This window comes from Hydractinia symbiolongicarpus, chromosome 4 (assembly GCF_029227915.1).
Source record: "Hydractinia symbiolongicarpus strain clone_291-10 chromosome 4, HSymV2.1, whole genome shotgun sequence".
NCBI classification, from domain to species: Eukaryota; Metazoa; Cnidaria; class Hydrozoa; order Anthoathecata; family Hydractiniidae; genus Hydractinia; species Hydractinia symbiolongicarpus.
The window spans coordinates 8,697,303-8,712,753 of NC_079878.1; the positions used below are offsets into that span (position 1 = coordinate 8,697,303).

Sequence of the window (15,451 nt, forward strand, 5' to 3'; positions counted from 1 at the left end):
AAGTGCTCCTCTCGGATAAGCGCCCTGGGCTTTATTTGAATGTAATACTAGAGCCAAACGGGGCACCTTTCTGAATATTTTGGAAATTAGAAACGACCTTTAACTCAAAAACAGCCTTTTTTTTAAAAATCATCTACAGGATGAAATTTCATGTCAAAATGATTATATCTATCTTTTCGTTTAAGTAGTTCGCTACCCTACGTTCAAGTATTTCCATAACACAAAAATGAGATTTTTTTTGAAAGCGTCCCTCTCAATTTACCGCCCATCTCGAATAAGCGCCCTCCTAAAAGTCAAATTTTGAAATAAGCGCCCGGGGCGCCTAATTGAGCATTTACGGTAGGAGTGTAAAATTGAATGCAAGATCACACTTACGAAAAAAATCGATCATTCCCTTAGACGTTCTAGGAAAATCGTCATCACAACGACGTAGTGAATCCGTCATTTTAGTACTAGAGATGCTTAATAATTTGTAATAAATAAATAAATAAACAAATAAATAAATACATCAATAAATTTATTTATTTACATATTTTTTGTTAATTTGTTTACTTGTTTGTTTATTTGTTTGTTTCTTGGTTGGGGTTCATGCACGCAACAGTAAAAGAAAAGGGAAAATTCACGAAATCATTGTAAAATCTAAAGGGACTCCCTTTAAACCAGTTACACAAAAAGTAAAGGCTAAAACACACTTTGATTTTTCAGTGATTATTCAAAAATGACGGTGTCTTTAAGCCTTACCTTCGTGTTTTCAATAACTAAGATGGGTTCAGGCCACCACCTCGACTTCACACATACACAGAATTCGGGAATACGTTAGAGAAATAATACTAGCTAATCCTAGGAAATACCGTTAAACGAAGGATGTGAGATTAAGGAATATTAGAGTGTTTTTTATCGCGTGTTAACGTTTCCACTACTGCCAAGAACAACGGACGAAATACAAAGAGTTTTAAAAAAATTGAATTTTTTTACTTAAATCACAGATAATAGCAATTCTATTATGGTGTCTATTATGCTTATCACTTTCGAAAGGAAAATTCTACTCACTAGAAAGCCGAAGTTATAATAGACAATATACTTTATCTTTCATATAGATATCGTAAAAATTTTGAATAGCCCAACCCATCAAATCATCACAAAAAAAGAGAGAAATGCCGTCTCTTTTACCTTTTGACAAAGTCAAACATTGCTGAGCTGTCAAATGTCCTGGCAAACGGAAACTCAACTCAACAGTGAAAAACGTCTCATCTTCAGAACTCGCCATTTTCGCGAACACAAATCTTCTTGAAGAAAACACCCAACCCTCGCACTTTGTCTAACGTACTTCTAATTAGCTGTCAGATTTTAATTACTCTCATTAGACTGTAATTAATTTGACTTAATTACACCTAATGATACGTTGATTGATTGTTTGAAAGTTTGATTAGCCAGTTTGTAAATATTAAACGACACATGTTATCAAATGAGCTATAAAAACACATCCAGTGAAGTTGAAGCTTATAAACCTGGTGTATGGAACACCTGTGTTTTTACGTCAAAAAGAAAAAAATTACAGTCTTGATTATACTTTATTTTATATTTTGCTGTTTTGAAAATCTTGTTCTTGAAAAATCAGAACACCTACGACAGAACGGTGCGATAACAGTTATCAACGTGTGTCAGAATAATTGTTGAGTTGATTTTTCGAGCGATATAGAAGATAGCCGAAGGAAAAAACAAACAAATTACATTCTCATCTTAATGAATGGGAAAACAACGTTTTTCGTGTGGAGAGTAGCATAAGTACTTTTTTTTAAAGCTGGGAGGGGGACATAACATATTTATTCCCAGAAGTTTTAGCAGGAAGAAAATAATTAACTTTTTCCATTTTCAGCAAAATTTAATTTTTAATCATCCGCGGGAATAAATTCCGCAAAATCCATTTAACTTGGTCAATAGCGAAAATAAATTCCGCAAAAATGTCGCATTTTTAACACTAACAATAAAGTGATGATAAAAAAAATACGACAACGAAACTTAAACGAAGAAACGTGATGACGTCATTATTGCGTAAACATAAATAATAGTTCCTTTCGACACCAAAGTTGGCATTTGCGACAAATAACGGCATAAACAATAATAGTGTGGTCGACAATTGTGTATAAAAACATTTGCCGCGACGACACTACTTTTGCGAAGCAGATAATCCAGGATTAAAACGTAAGCTAAAAATACAAGAACATTAATACCATCGTTACAATTTGTCTGGTATGACATCTACAGACACACAACGAGTCTTAGAATTAACCTCACGCTGTGTGTTAGCGACTTGTAGTAACGCTTAGTAATTTGTTAACATCTGATAACGTTCTTTTTATACTACAGAATGGTGAAGATGATATGTAATAAATTTGCAAGATTATTCGGACCCACACGGATTTGGTAGGTTTATATTCAGTGAAGAAAAAGTTTAAGAAAAAAAACTTTTGCGAATTTCGCAGTTATGGGAAAATCGCAAAAGTTTATACCGGCAAAAAATTCGATTGTAAACGCGAAAATGTTTAAGAGTAGTCGAAAATAGATGAGAGATTTCGTACAGGCTTTTTCCCCGTAAAAAATGTAATTTTGTAGAACCGCGAAAGATTCTTCCGCAAACACTTCCCAGAAAGTATAAATGGCTAAGAATAAATATCAAAAGACGCACGCCGGCGCAGTTAACTATTTACAACTTCAAAGCTAACACGTCGAAGTAATGTACAATTAAGCGGTCACTTAAAAACAATTCCAAAAATGTTTAAACTCAATAAAATCGATTTATAAAATATATAAGCAATTTGTCACGTAACTCATTTTTACTTCAGTATACTTCAGTATACTTTACTGGAAGTTTTAAAATTGCACTAGTTAAGTTAAATCAGAGAGAAATTCTACGGCTAGTGAAAACTGCAGTAAAGTTAAACGATACCTTTCTTCTTTTTTACTCCACGTGGTATGTGCATCCACGATATAAACATGACGCATTTGGAGATTTCTGCGTTCGCAGTAAAAACCATTATAAATCAGAAATTAAGTTTTTTCCGATATTAAGTTTAAATTCTACTCTAAGACCATAAAATTCTGAAAACAAAAATGATTCCTCTCTGTACAAGCGATGTGGTTTTGAATGATACCTCTTTGACAAACCGCCAAAGAAATAGTCGTTTCTTCTCACGTGACTTGCAATTCAGCTTTATGTAACACCTTTACCGCAAAAGGTGACATTCAGGCGCGCGATGAAAAAACCTAAACTTCACAGAGGACTCGAATAAAAACTATCATTTTCTGCGCCTAGACCAAAATCAATATTTTAAGTCAAACATAAAGTAAACAGAGATGGTTGTATATTCACAGTTTTCTATATTTTATTTACTCTTCTAGCTTGAATCAATAAAAACGTGCGCGAGAGAAAGATATTAAAGTCACGACTTAGAAGCTTCTGACAAAACAAAAACAACTAATAATAAGCCAGTCTCGACGAAGTCACGTCGAATATTCGTAACAAAAGTTTCAGCTAAGTTTTTCGCGCGACTTCAGGAAGTTCTTTAAAGGTTGTTACTCTAAAAAATCCTGTAACAAGGAACATATGGTTAACCGTTCTATATTTATCAGCCAAAATTTACTAGGTAGGTCTACGTTATCCCTTTGATTCCATCACCACTGTCGCGAATAAAGTTAAAGCCGCAAGCTATTGTGGCATTTAGAAACAAACAAACAAACAAACAAACAAACAAACAAAACTTCTTCTTTCTTCAAATTACCGTAGTTGTATTTTTAAGTCACAGACGTGTACGACTTCAAATTCTGTCAAAATAAACCTGGTTTCCGCATGAACTGGATGTGCTCTTCTGTATTCAACGCAAAAAAAGTAGAGAATTGAGTTATGGGAAATACACAGCCTACTTCTATTTGCGGCATTTTTCTCCAAGTTATTTTTGGAAAAAAATCAGCAATGCTTAAAAAGACTATTCATGAATTTCAGCAATTTGCCCATCGATAAAAAAATCCACGGAGAAACCATCCCCCTCAATTACGACGAAACAGAAGCTTGGAAAAAGTAGCAAATTAAGGCAAATTGATGAGCCTAATTAGAAGTTCTTTGCTACTGGAGTGACTAGATGTCGCAGCTATGTCCACCATTTTTTAAATCAGAACTAATATCAAATTTAACAGTTTTGTTGCAAAAAAAATGTTATTCTACAAATAAAAAAGTGAAAAAACGTTGTTTTCATATGCCGTTATATAGCTCCACATTACACCAATGAAATTTACCATTACACACAATGAACCTCATCGAGTTGAAATTCTACTTAACAAATGGCGCCAATTCTTACCACGAGAAAATTTGCAAGTTCCATTTTTTTACCAGGACATTAAATGCGACTAGCTTATGGAAGAGTAAAGTCGACAGATTTTTTTTCATAGAATCGAGAATACTTTTGTGCTTCATATACAGAAGCAAGCTGGTTATAAAATCGCATGCCATGTAAATTGGTTACTTTGACCTTTCTTATTACTTGTTTAGATAAAGCTTAATTAAACTAATTTAAAGCAGGTATAGGCGTGTCGCACGATAAGAAAGAAATATAGGTGACATATTGGAAAATCAAAACTTCAAACGAATGCGTTCAAATGATCTAAATACTTCATCCAGTATATAGTATTAAATTTTGAAAACTTAGTTTACAATCAGAAGGGATCAACAAAGAGGCGGCATATAATTGAAATCTCATTGTACTTTAATTATGTGTGAGTAATTAGCTATTAAATTTGTTTGTTCTCTACACCTTATATATATGGTAAGTAGTTGTACTTTCGCAAGTGCTGAGAATTTACAAATGAATGGTGTAAGAGTGATAACATCGTAGTTTTAAACTTTTTAATTTCTTAAATAAGCGCCGACATGTTGAGGAATTGAAGTAACTTTTGTAAATGTTATCTTTTAAAAATTGTTTTTTGCATTTTTTCATGATATGAAAGTTAAAACCATATTGTGTTGATCATTTTCTGCATTTATAAAGTTTAGTGCTTATAATACTGTCAATCTAGCCAATTGCAACTCTTTGAAGTAAGAATGTTCAAAAGCTGCGTTGCGATTCGAAGTTTAACTTTAAACTCCGATCTGAAAATGAAAAACATTCCTCATGTTTATTCTTTTTGTGAATTTGAAATACACGGAACTTCAAGCGACAAAGTACGGACCAGGAAGCAATATACACGTTTTTTTATCAACCTTACCAATCTTTTTTTAGAATCAAAAGCGCAATCCAACTCACAGACAGACTGTTTAGGAGTTAAATTTCCTGCTATGACAGACAAACGCTATGGTGAAGAAAAATTCGTTGTTGTTAAAAAAATGGTTAGATGATTGGCCTTGTTCTCAAGTAAAATCAATGTTTGAATAACACATAAATAAAAATTCGTTTCAAATTGGTTTTAAAATAAAACTACAAGTAATTTCAGTGATGAAAGTGAATCTTAATATCGCTTTGCATAATCTTGAGACATTTCTGGCAGGAAGTTTCTTTAACAACATTTTACTTTCTTACTGATGTAAAGATTTGAGATTGGAGAAGGCCCTCCCTTCTCCAATTTCAAATCTCTGGGGAAGGAAATTTTACGCAAAATTCTTATTTTACGCGAAATTCCGCTTTTACGCGAAATTCTGATTTGTCTCAACGGTAATTTCCACGATACATGTGTAGAAAATACAGACATAATGTCCACAAGAATATGAAAGTAGTTTCGAAAGTTTGTAGCCAATCAAAATGCGCAATTTCTTGGCAAAAAGGAAACGCAACTCGCATTTTCTGTAAACAATAGCTTGCGAGAAAGACTGCAGAAGGTTTAATGGGTAAAATTAACCTGCAAAAATATTATAATCAAGTCATGAGGTAAAATCGTAAAATAATGAACGTTCAATATAAAAGAACTTAAATACCAACCTTTATTTTGATCAATATTTCTCAACTTACATTTGTAACAAGCGCACGACTTATTTCATAACATTCCTTCGAAAGCTTCGTTTTAAGTTTAAGAAAACAAATTGGATGCGTAACTAGTTCTATACATAGCAGCTAAATATGATTAATTAGTCAAACAATATTTTCCATGGTAATTAGGTATGAACACAATAGCTAAGTAATTTGAAAGTTTTGCATCTTGAAAGCAAGTTAAGAATCCATCCAATGATATACAACCAGATTTTAATGAACAGAACTTTATCATGCCAAGTCACTTTTAAAATTCTGCAAATACATCTCAGTAAAATTAAAACTTAGGGTACTGAAAAGCCTATGCAAACAGAATCTTCATTTTTATCGACCGACGCCTGCTTAAATTGTTATTTGTCAAGAAGGTCAAAAATTTTTAGCAATAGTTGTTAATGTGATCAAAAAATCTGTTTTCGACCAACAGGCACTTGCCAAACATTGGGAGATTTTACGACAGTTGACATGGACAAAAATAAACAGCTATTGGTGACAAATAATTTGTTGACACTATCGTTCTGCATAGACGTTTATATAATTATGCCAAAAACACTGGGTTTTTTCTCCAACATCTTTGTCTGTATAGGTAATTTTATGCAATCGCCAGTAGTAGGAAGCCCAAAAAATTCTCTGGTTTTTCCTACTTTTTAAGTGATTATGTTCAGAAGCTATTTTAGGTTTCTCGTGTGATGCCAAAAACACTGGGTTTTTTCTCCAACATCTTTGTCTGTATAGGTAATTTTATGCAATCGCCAGTAGTAGGAAGCCCAAAAAATTCTCTGGTTTTTCCTACTTTTTAAGTGATTATGTTCAGAAGCTATTTTAGGTTTCTCGTGTGCCACCTTAAATTCTTAAATAAAAAAAAAATTTTCCTGAAAGATAGTAAAATCATGTGACGGATTAATTGGATCTGAAGCGAAATTTTAAATCTTCGTCGTATTATGGTTCGCACTGTCGTAAACATTTGAAACCGACGTAAGTGTTACGATTGTCGTAACATGTAAGTTTTACGACGCTAAGTAAGTACAAGCCTAAAGTATTGCTGAACGTAAGGACAAAAAAGCAATTATGTCGAAATTATACAAGCAACAACAGTAACGTAAAATCATCAATGAAACAAAAACATCAAGATATAAGAAAAACATTTTCCATTTGGTTCAAATCAGCAGACCAACATTACAGGTAGTGAAAAAGAAATAATAATTACCTTTTTATCGATTTTTTTATATCGTCATCTAGAAATTTTTAAATGTTATACGCTTACTATGATATAATTCGGATAACAATATTTTATCAAATGCGATTATAAGAAAAAAAGAAATAATGCTTTCTCTTTTTTTCTTTGACTTTATAAGAAGCTTTGATTAATTACGCTCTTTTTTTAATTCGCACATACCTTACGGAATTTTACTGCCGTATTTAAACCTGTTCGCAATGCGGCTTAAATAACGTATATATTAAGATGTATACATACACAAAATAATAGTTGTTTAGTTCAGAACGGAAGTGATCAGTCAGAAAAACCTCGCTTACTCGAATAAAAACTGCAAAATTACTCTCACAACTATATGTTCATTTGCGACAAAGAGAGGATGGTCGTCTTTTACACAGCCTGATACTTAACAATGCGGTTGATTCAAGTCAGACTGAAATAGAAGAAAAATGTTGTTAAACTACTTAATATGACACCAATAACGGTTATAGAATTTGCGGAAGTGACGGCAACAAAAATTTATAATCAAAATTCACTTCCGAACTATACAAACTACTCATTTTTTGCTCAGAGTAAGGAAAATGACAGAGAAAGGCTAGGATGGTAAAAAACGAGTCGTAAAAAACTGTTAGGTTCGGAAAATTTGCAATGTATCATTCCGCTACTGAGAAACAATAAAGTTCCGGAACTTACAGAAAAAGAAAGCAGCTACCTGCTTGCAACAAGAAACTTCACAACTGAACCAACTCACACAAAGTTATTATCGATGGTTTAAATGTTACATGCGAAGAAATATGTTAAGTCTCAATGACAAGACATCTCACTAGGGGTACTTAAAACGTTATAGGGGTGCAGATTAGTGTTTCTTAACATCATATGTTTTGGAGATTTAGCTGAGCTTAAGAAGTTACTTACAAGAGATCAAGCAAATTGTAGAAGACAGAAAAATCATTACATAATCACGTGGCTCGTGTTATCATATTATTGTTTTGTTTGTTTGTTTGTTTGTTTTTGTTTGTCTAATTCTTAACCTACATTTTTTTCTCTTTTTAAACAGTTTAAAGATTATCAAAAACACAAGAACATTTACAAAACCAGAAAAAAAATTTTGGTGATTTTTTCACATTGCTTTTAAAATAAACTGAGTAAAATTTTTATCGTAAATTTCAGAGCAGAGTGTATTAGGAATTTTGAGAGAGATCAAATCTGTCAGTAAGGTTGGTTTTCTATAAAAATTGGGAAAATTTTTTTTCAATAATCACTGCAACATTTTAAATTTTTTCAGGTAGAAAAACACACATCCAGCTAATGTTTTTTTTTAACAATTCATCGCAGAATATCTTAGCTAAGGCTTAAAGATTTTGGCTTTTCAGAGAGCTAATATAGTCGAAAACAAAGAAATTTAATCTTCGTAGGACGTAAACTAATTAGTGTGAACATATGATGTTTTTAAACATGATATGTTGGACAAAAAATGACATCACATGGAGAAACATCGATATTTTGATGTCGCTTAAAAATATTCACGTACGGCTAATTTTTTTCATAATTTAAAATTCTGAATAAGAAAAATGATTCATTATAACCTTATTTGTTTCATAAGGACCTACCAGCCCAATTACATCTAATCGGCTGAAAAAAGCAAAAAAAAACTCATGCATGACATTTCGTGTGTTTGTTTCAAACATTGTGCTATCAACACACGAAAACAAAAATCAGTTTTTCTGAGATATGGCTACAAATTATTTGTTTACACAAGAAATTATCAAACTATTGTTAGAAATACTATTAGAAGGAGGAGCAAGCCATTACAGAAATATTTCTATTAAATTTCGGATGCAGATTTGAAGTGGCAAGATTCGATGAATTAGAAATAATGAGAAAATACGATAAACATCTCTGTAAAAGACACTACGGATCCTATTTTTTATTTAGGGTAAGTTGATAAACTTCACAAAACTAAAGCTCACAAGTTACAGGCGACCGCCACTTCTAATTTTAAAGTAGCGGAGAAAACTAAACAAAAAAAGAAGAAAAAAGTTTTATAATGGAAATTATCCTTCAGCTGTGTGCAAGGTCTTTACTGTTCGTAAACAAGTACTCTTTATTTAACAATTTTGGGAGTTTTCGATATATGATGATCATTCATCATTTATTTATATTCGGGAAAGGAAAAAAAAGCGAATAGCAAAACACACAAATTTAACGTGCTTTAAAAAAATTTCAGTTGGTTTATTGCTCATTTAATGTTTCATTGAATTTCCGCGCCCGAAGGTGTAGGAAATTCTTTAAAACCGTCGTTTTTTTCTTTCGGAGCATTTTTTGAGAAAAAATCGACCCTGGGATTTCACGTTCTTCTGAGAGGGGAGGATAGTATTGGTATAACCATAGTCATAAGAGTCTTTTTTTCTTATGACTATGGTATAACTGACTAACTAACCCTGTCCCAAATGGTCAATTGCAAGGTCACAGATTTAAACTTCGTACCCAAACTCCCTAAGTACTGGGAAGTCATCTAAATGACGTATGGTATTTGTTTTCGACAAAATTTGGCACAGTTAACAAAAAAAGTATGCTGAACATAATGGTGACATTATAATTTTGATTTTTGTCACCTAAATGTCATTTTAGGCCAAAACTAGTCCAAAAATTAAAACTACTTCATTTTCAACAAAATTTGGCACAGTTTAACAAATAAAGTATGCTGAACATGATGGCGACATCAAAATTTTGATTTCGTGTTACCTAAATGTCATTTCAGGCCATAATTTGTCCAAAAATTAAAACTACTTTATTTTCGACAAAAATTGGCGCAGTTAATAAAAAAAGTATGTTGAACATGATGGTCACATCAAAATTATTTTTTGTCAACTAAATGCCGTTTAAGACCATAAACGTTTCAATCGCAAGACTTTCAACCATGAATGATGGCTGTACTTTTTGTTAGCAATTTCTTTTAAAATGTGAGTTTATAATGACACGTTTCGTTTTGTTTGCGTCTATTGTAAGATAAAATGTTGTGTGCTTTATCTTCAGAGCTTCATGCACCAAACCTCTTCGAATGTTTGGCACGATAACACAACGAATTAGCAGGTTGTCATCAAATGTTTTGACAGCAAGCGGAAATTCTTAGAGCACTAGGGCTTCTTGTTCTTGTTCAAATTTAAAACACGATAATTCAATAATCCGAAAATCTATCACATCGGAATAAAAAAACGATCACAAAAAAAGTGTTAAAATTAGTACAATCTGTAATGTTTACATGACATCGTCAACTACAAATGTATATTAAAATACCCGTATACGTCTGTCTGTCACTTAAAATGGTAACGCAAGTAGCAAGATGCACGCAATGCGCTATAACAAGGACGGGCAATCCCGTGGATTTTTAGTATTCCTCAACAAACGAAATTCAGCTAGCGGATTTTTAAGAAGCGAAAGTCAGCTAGTGGATTCTCAAGAAATTCAGTTAAAAGGTTTTAGCGAATTTTTAACAAGTAAAATTGAGCTCGCAGACCTAGAAGAAATATGTAACTATACACCTTGTTATTTCAATTTGTCAAATAAATTCCTTGCTTAAATATAAAACAAATTTATATCACAAACTACAAAATCCTAGTAAATTTTTCAATAAAAGTGGCAAATTTGATCCTTGAAATAAATTTTCTGAATTTTATGAAAAGTGAAATCTTCTTTCCGAGAAATTGCTGATACTACCTTATGATTTATCTTTGCGCGAATTTCGCAAATTTTATATACTATCGCGAAAACTAGTCTGCGCAATTCCTGTAAAAGTCAATTTGCGTACATATATCTTCGCGAATTTACTAATTCGGTAACAATAATTCTGGCAAAAATTTTTGAAGAAAAGGATTTTTACTTTTTTTCTTTTCTTGCTTTTCGCGGTAAATATATTATTTTAATTAAAACTAGACAGGGACGTGCGTTTAATAAGTACTGCAGTATTATATTAGGTACGGAGACGCGTGGGCATTAAATACTACAGCAATATTGTGCAAACGGGGACGTGTGTCTATTAAGTCCTTCAATATTATAATACAGAAGGAAATGTATGTGTAACAAGTACAACAGAAATATAGTACAACAGAGAAGTGTGTATAATAAGTACTGCAGCAATACAGTACAGACGGAGAAGTGTGTGTAATAAGTACTGCAGCAATATAGTACAGACGGAGACGTGTGTGTAATAAGTACTACAGTAATATAGTACAGACGGAGAAGTGTGTGTAATAAGTACTACAGTAATATAGTACAGACGGAGAAGTGTGTGTAATAAGTACTACAGTAATATAGTACAGACGGAGACGTGTGTGTAATAAGTACTGCAGTAATATAGTACAGACGGAGAAGTGTGTGTAATAAGTACTGCAGTAATATAGTACAGACGGAGAAGTGTGTGTAATAAGTACTACAGTAATATAGTACAGACGGAGAAGTGTGTGTAATAAGTACTGCAGTAATATAGTACAGACGGAGAAGTGTGTGTAATAAGTACTGCAGTAATATAGTACAGACGGAGAAGTGTGTGTAATAAGTACTGCAGTAATATAGTACAGACGGAGACGTGTGTGTAATAAGTACTGCAGTAATATAGTACAGACGGAGAAGTGTGTGTAATAAGTACTACAGTAATATAGTACAGACGGAGACGTGTGTGTAATAAGTACTACAGTAATATAGTACAGACGGAGAAGTGTGTGTAATAAGTACTGCAGCAATATAGTACAGACGGAGACGTGTGTGTAATAAGTACTACAGTAATATAGTACAGACGGAGAAGTGTGTGTAATAAGTACTACAGTAATATAGTACAGACGGAGAAGTGTGTGTAATAAGTACTACAGTAATATAGTACAGACGGAGACGTGTGTGTAATAAGTACTGCAGTAATATAGTACAGACGGAGAAGTGTGTGTAATAAGTACTGCAGTAATATAGTACAGACGGAGAAGTGTGTGTAATAAGTACTACAGTAATATAGTACAGACGGAGAAGTGTGTGTAATAAGTACTGCAGTAATATAGTACAGACGGAGAAGTGTGTGTAATAAGTACTGCAGTAATATAGTACAGACGGAGAAGTGTGTGTAATAAGTACTGCAGTAATATAGTACAGACGGAGACGTGTGTGTAATAAGTACTGCAGTAATATAGTACAGACGGAGAAGTGTGTGTAATAAGTACTACAGTAATATAGTACAGACGGAGACGTGTGTGTAATAAGTACTACAGTAATATAGTACAGACGGAGAAGTGTGTGTAATAAGTACTGCAGCAATACAAAACATATGCAAAATGCACTGGTGTAATAGAGTACACAGAGGATTATAAAAAGTTTCTGTCGAATTTTACTACTGAGTCTCAGCAGAACAATAGTAGCAATAAGAACTTAAGAAGGCTATGCTGGGTATAGTCATCAAAATAACAGACTCATTTGTTTTTTTTAAAAAAAAGTCAAACGTTTATTTAATGTTGACTAAGTAAAATAACAAGATGTAGCAGGAAAAGAAAAGATTATGTAATACCCTTCGTTTTAGCATCCCTTTTATTTACTGCCCCCCTCTCCCCCCCTCTCCCTCCCTATGCCCCACCTTTCCGCCTTCCTTAGATATCTAAAATTTGCTTCCCTTTGTTATGGTGCATGACTACGAAGACATCGACCAAAAGAACAGAAGTTCAATATTAGATGCCGAGTTATTTTTATACTAGTATTTATATTAACTTAAATTTGAAAAAAAAGAGGCAAAATTTTAAACCTTAAAACGTATTTTCATATCCTTGCTTATTCAAAACAAATTAATAAAAGATTTGTAAAAATATCAACAAAGAATAAATTGTATCAATGAACTACACCATTTGTCGGGATGTCAGTTAATAAGGTGAGAGACAAGAGCAAAGATTCAGGAAGAAAAACACTCAATAGATGCTTAACCAAAATAATAAACGAGAGAAAAGATTACCTATTGTGTTTCCGGGTTGAGGCGAAGACATTTTATTTATCAAATCATCAAGTTCGCTTGTAAAAGAGTGTTTATGTTGTGTAGTTACTTCCTGTAGCCTACTGTCTATACATGCAGCTAGAAACGTAAGATTAATCTCATAAAAACAAAGTGGATATAACACATTGACGACTTTGCTGAAACTTGACACCCCCTGTGAGTTTTTAAAAGTCAATTTTATGGAACTAGAGAGGTTTGAAATTATAACTTTATTTACAGTAAGCGGAAAGTCGTCAATGTGTGTTTATAAACAAACCTCACCGCGTATTGTCCGCAAACAACCAATCACTTCTCTTTTTTGTGTTTCCGGACTGAGAGGGTCAACCAAACATGTCTCCTTCACAAGTTCTTGTTGTCTTTCTTCAAAATCTGGCACAACAACATAGTCTGACTCATCGTATAATATCAACGGAGCAGGTTTCGTTTTCTTTGCCCTTGAAGGTGTTGAAATTGAGTTTTCCTTAAACTTAGAGCTTAGCCTTTGATTAACCGAGTCCACTTTATTATCCTTATTCGCTGTAAAACACTGGGTATCGGAGCCAACAATGAATTTGTTTTTATCATTGACTGAGTGAGTTTCTGTCAATTCAGTGTTGACGTTGTCCTCAAGTATAAACAACATTCCTGTTGCATCACTCGCCTGTGAAAGGACTTCGTCCATAAAAGATTTTTCATCCACGCTATCAAACTTACGCTCGTGATGTACCGAACAATCACGCTTATGATCGCCTGTATTTTCATTGTTATAGCTGTTATGTAGTTTAAAATCAGCATCAAATTTCGAATCATAACGATCGTGAAAATCTTTCATGTTAACTGAATGTGACGGATGGTCGAGTTTTGTTGATATCGGTGTTGACATGTTCGTTATTCCTGCTTTATTACGCCTTACGCTTTCGTTAATAGCACATTTCTTCCTTTGCGGGGGTTCTTTTACTAGATTTCGTATCAAGTTGTTGTTTTCATCCATATTAGAAAGTCGGAACCAGTTTTTTTTTTCTATTTCGCTGTAAATTTGACGGATATTTTTTAATAAATAAATTTCACTATTTTTCCATTCACAACAGCATAAATGACATTGATATTAAAACTTCTTGAAAAGAAAATTTTCATCAAGAGTAAAAACTTTACTAAATCCCAAAAGTCAACAAACTTGTCAATTAAGACTACTTGATGTTCCTGCTTCAACTTTTTCTACAGTCAGCACATCATTTAAGAAAATATGAAATCCGAAATCAATCTTATTATTTTTTGTTTTATGTAAAACCACTTGGAATGTTATCAATGTTTTGCATACACTTGAACAGAAGTTAATGTTTTCAAAAATCTACTTCAGAATGGACGTAAATAGAAAAATTATGACGGTGATTAAGTTCTTATAAACATTACTCTACATAAATGTAAAAGGCAATTAAATCCATGTTTTTAACTTAAATGTTGTAATCACTAATCACAGTGTAGATTTCTGGGAATAATCAATTAAGTTTTAAAAAAGAGCTCTGTGTGCAGGTGTTTAGGGTATAAGACTTCTAAATTGTGATTAGTTAATGTTTTTTCTGTTTCTTTCCCGCGGTAAAAGTTGAAATTATTGACTTTCCCCGCAGTTAGGAACGGAAATTGTATAGAGAAAAAAGAAAAAAAACAACCAATCAAATAACAGTAAATCTTGTCGAATAATTCGTGAATAATGTATATGCAGTGAAAAAATCCAACTATTTACGCGGCAAAAGACTGAATTTTTTACTGTGACGAAAATTACGTACAACGGAAATCTTGGTCTGTTTATTCAAGCGCCGCTTTTTGTTCAGCTCCATATTTTTTTAAACACTTTGTATTGAAACCTTTGAGCTGAAGTCACCACAACGTGTAATAAAATGTAAAATCTAGCTAGCAGTACTATATCACTAAACAGCCGGTCTCCGCTAATCTCACAAACAACAACAAAAATCTGCTAATTATAGAGTACGTCAATACAAATCAACCGGAAATCGAAAGCAATAGCAACGCTCAGATTAAAAAGGCGTAAACCACACTCTTCATGATACACCAAACGTAGAACAAATACAAACGACAACGCACGTAGGCAAACAATATGGTGGCGTAGAAGTACGTATTATGGCTAAGATGGCGGTCGTCCTTTGACTGTCCGTGATTCGTGTAAAACTAAATTGCTCTTTCTTTCACACAATGGTTAAGCGAGGTTCCATCTCG

At 33.1% G+C, this 15,451-nt stretch overlaps 1 protein-coding gene across 6 annotated transcripts in view; it reads right to left on the reverse strand.

Moving 5' to 3' along the window:
• The window catches only part of LOC130641099 (tensin-1-like), a 51,000-nt gene that overhangs the window by 18,917 nt on the left and 16,632 nt on the right, over positions 1 to 15,451 (reverse strand). For 4 of the 6 annotated variants that reach the window (XM_057447757.1, XM_057447760.1, XM_057447758.1 and 1 more), the window contains one exon: positions 13,202 to 13,318. The exons of 1 other annotated variant lie outside the window; for it this stretch is intronic. In XM_057447757.1, the coding sequence (XP_057303740.1) occupies positions 13,202 to 13,318 (117 nt within the window). Of the gene's footprint in view, positions 1 to 13,201; positions 13,319 to 13,501; positions 15,435 to 15,451 lie in introns of those variants that run through there. One more of the 6 variants, XM_057447762.1, reaches the window with a different exon arrangement.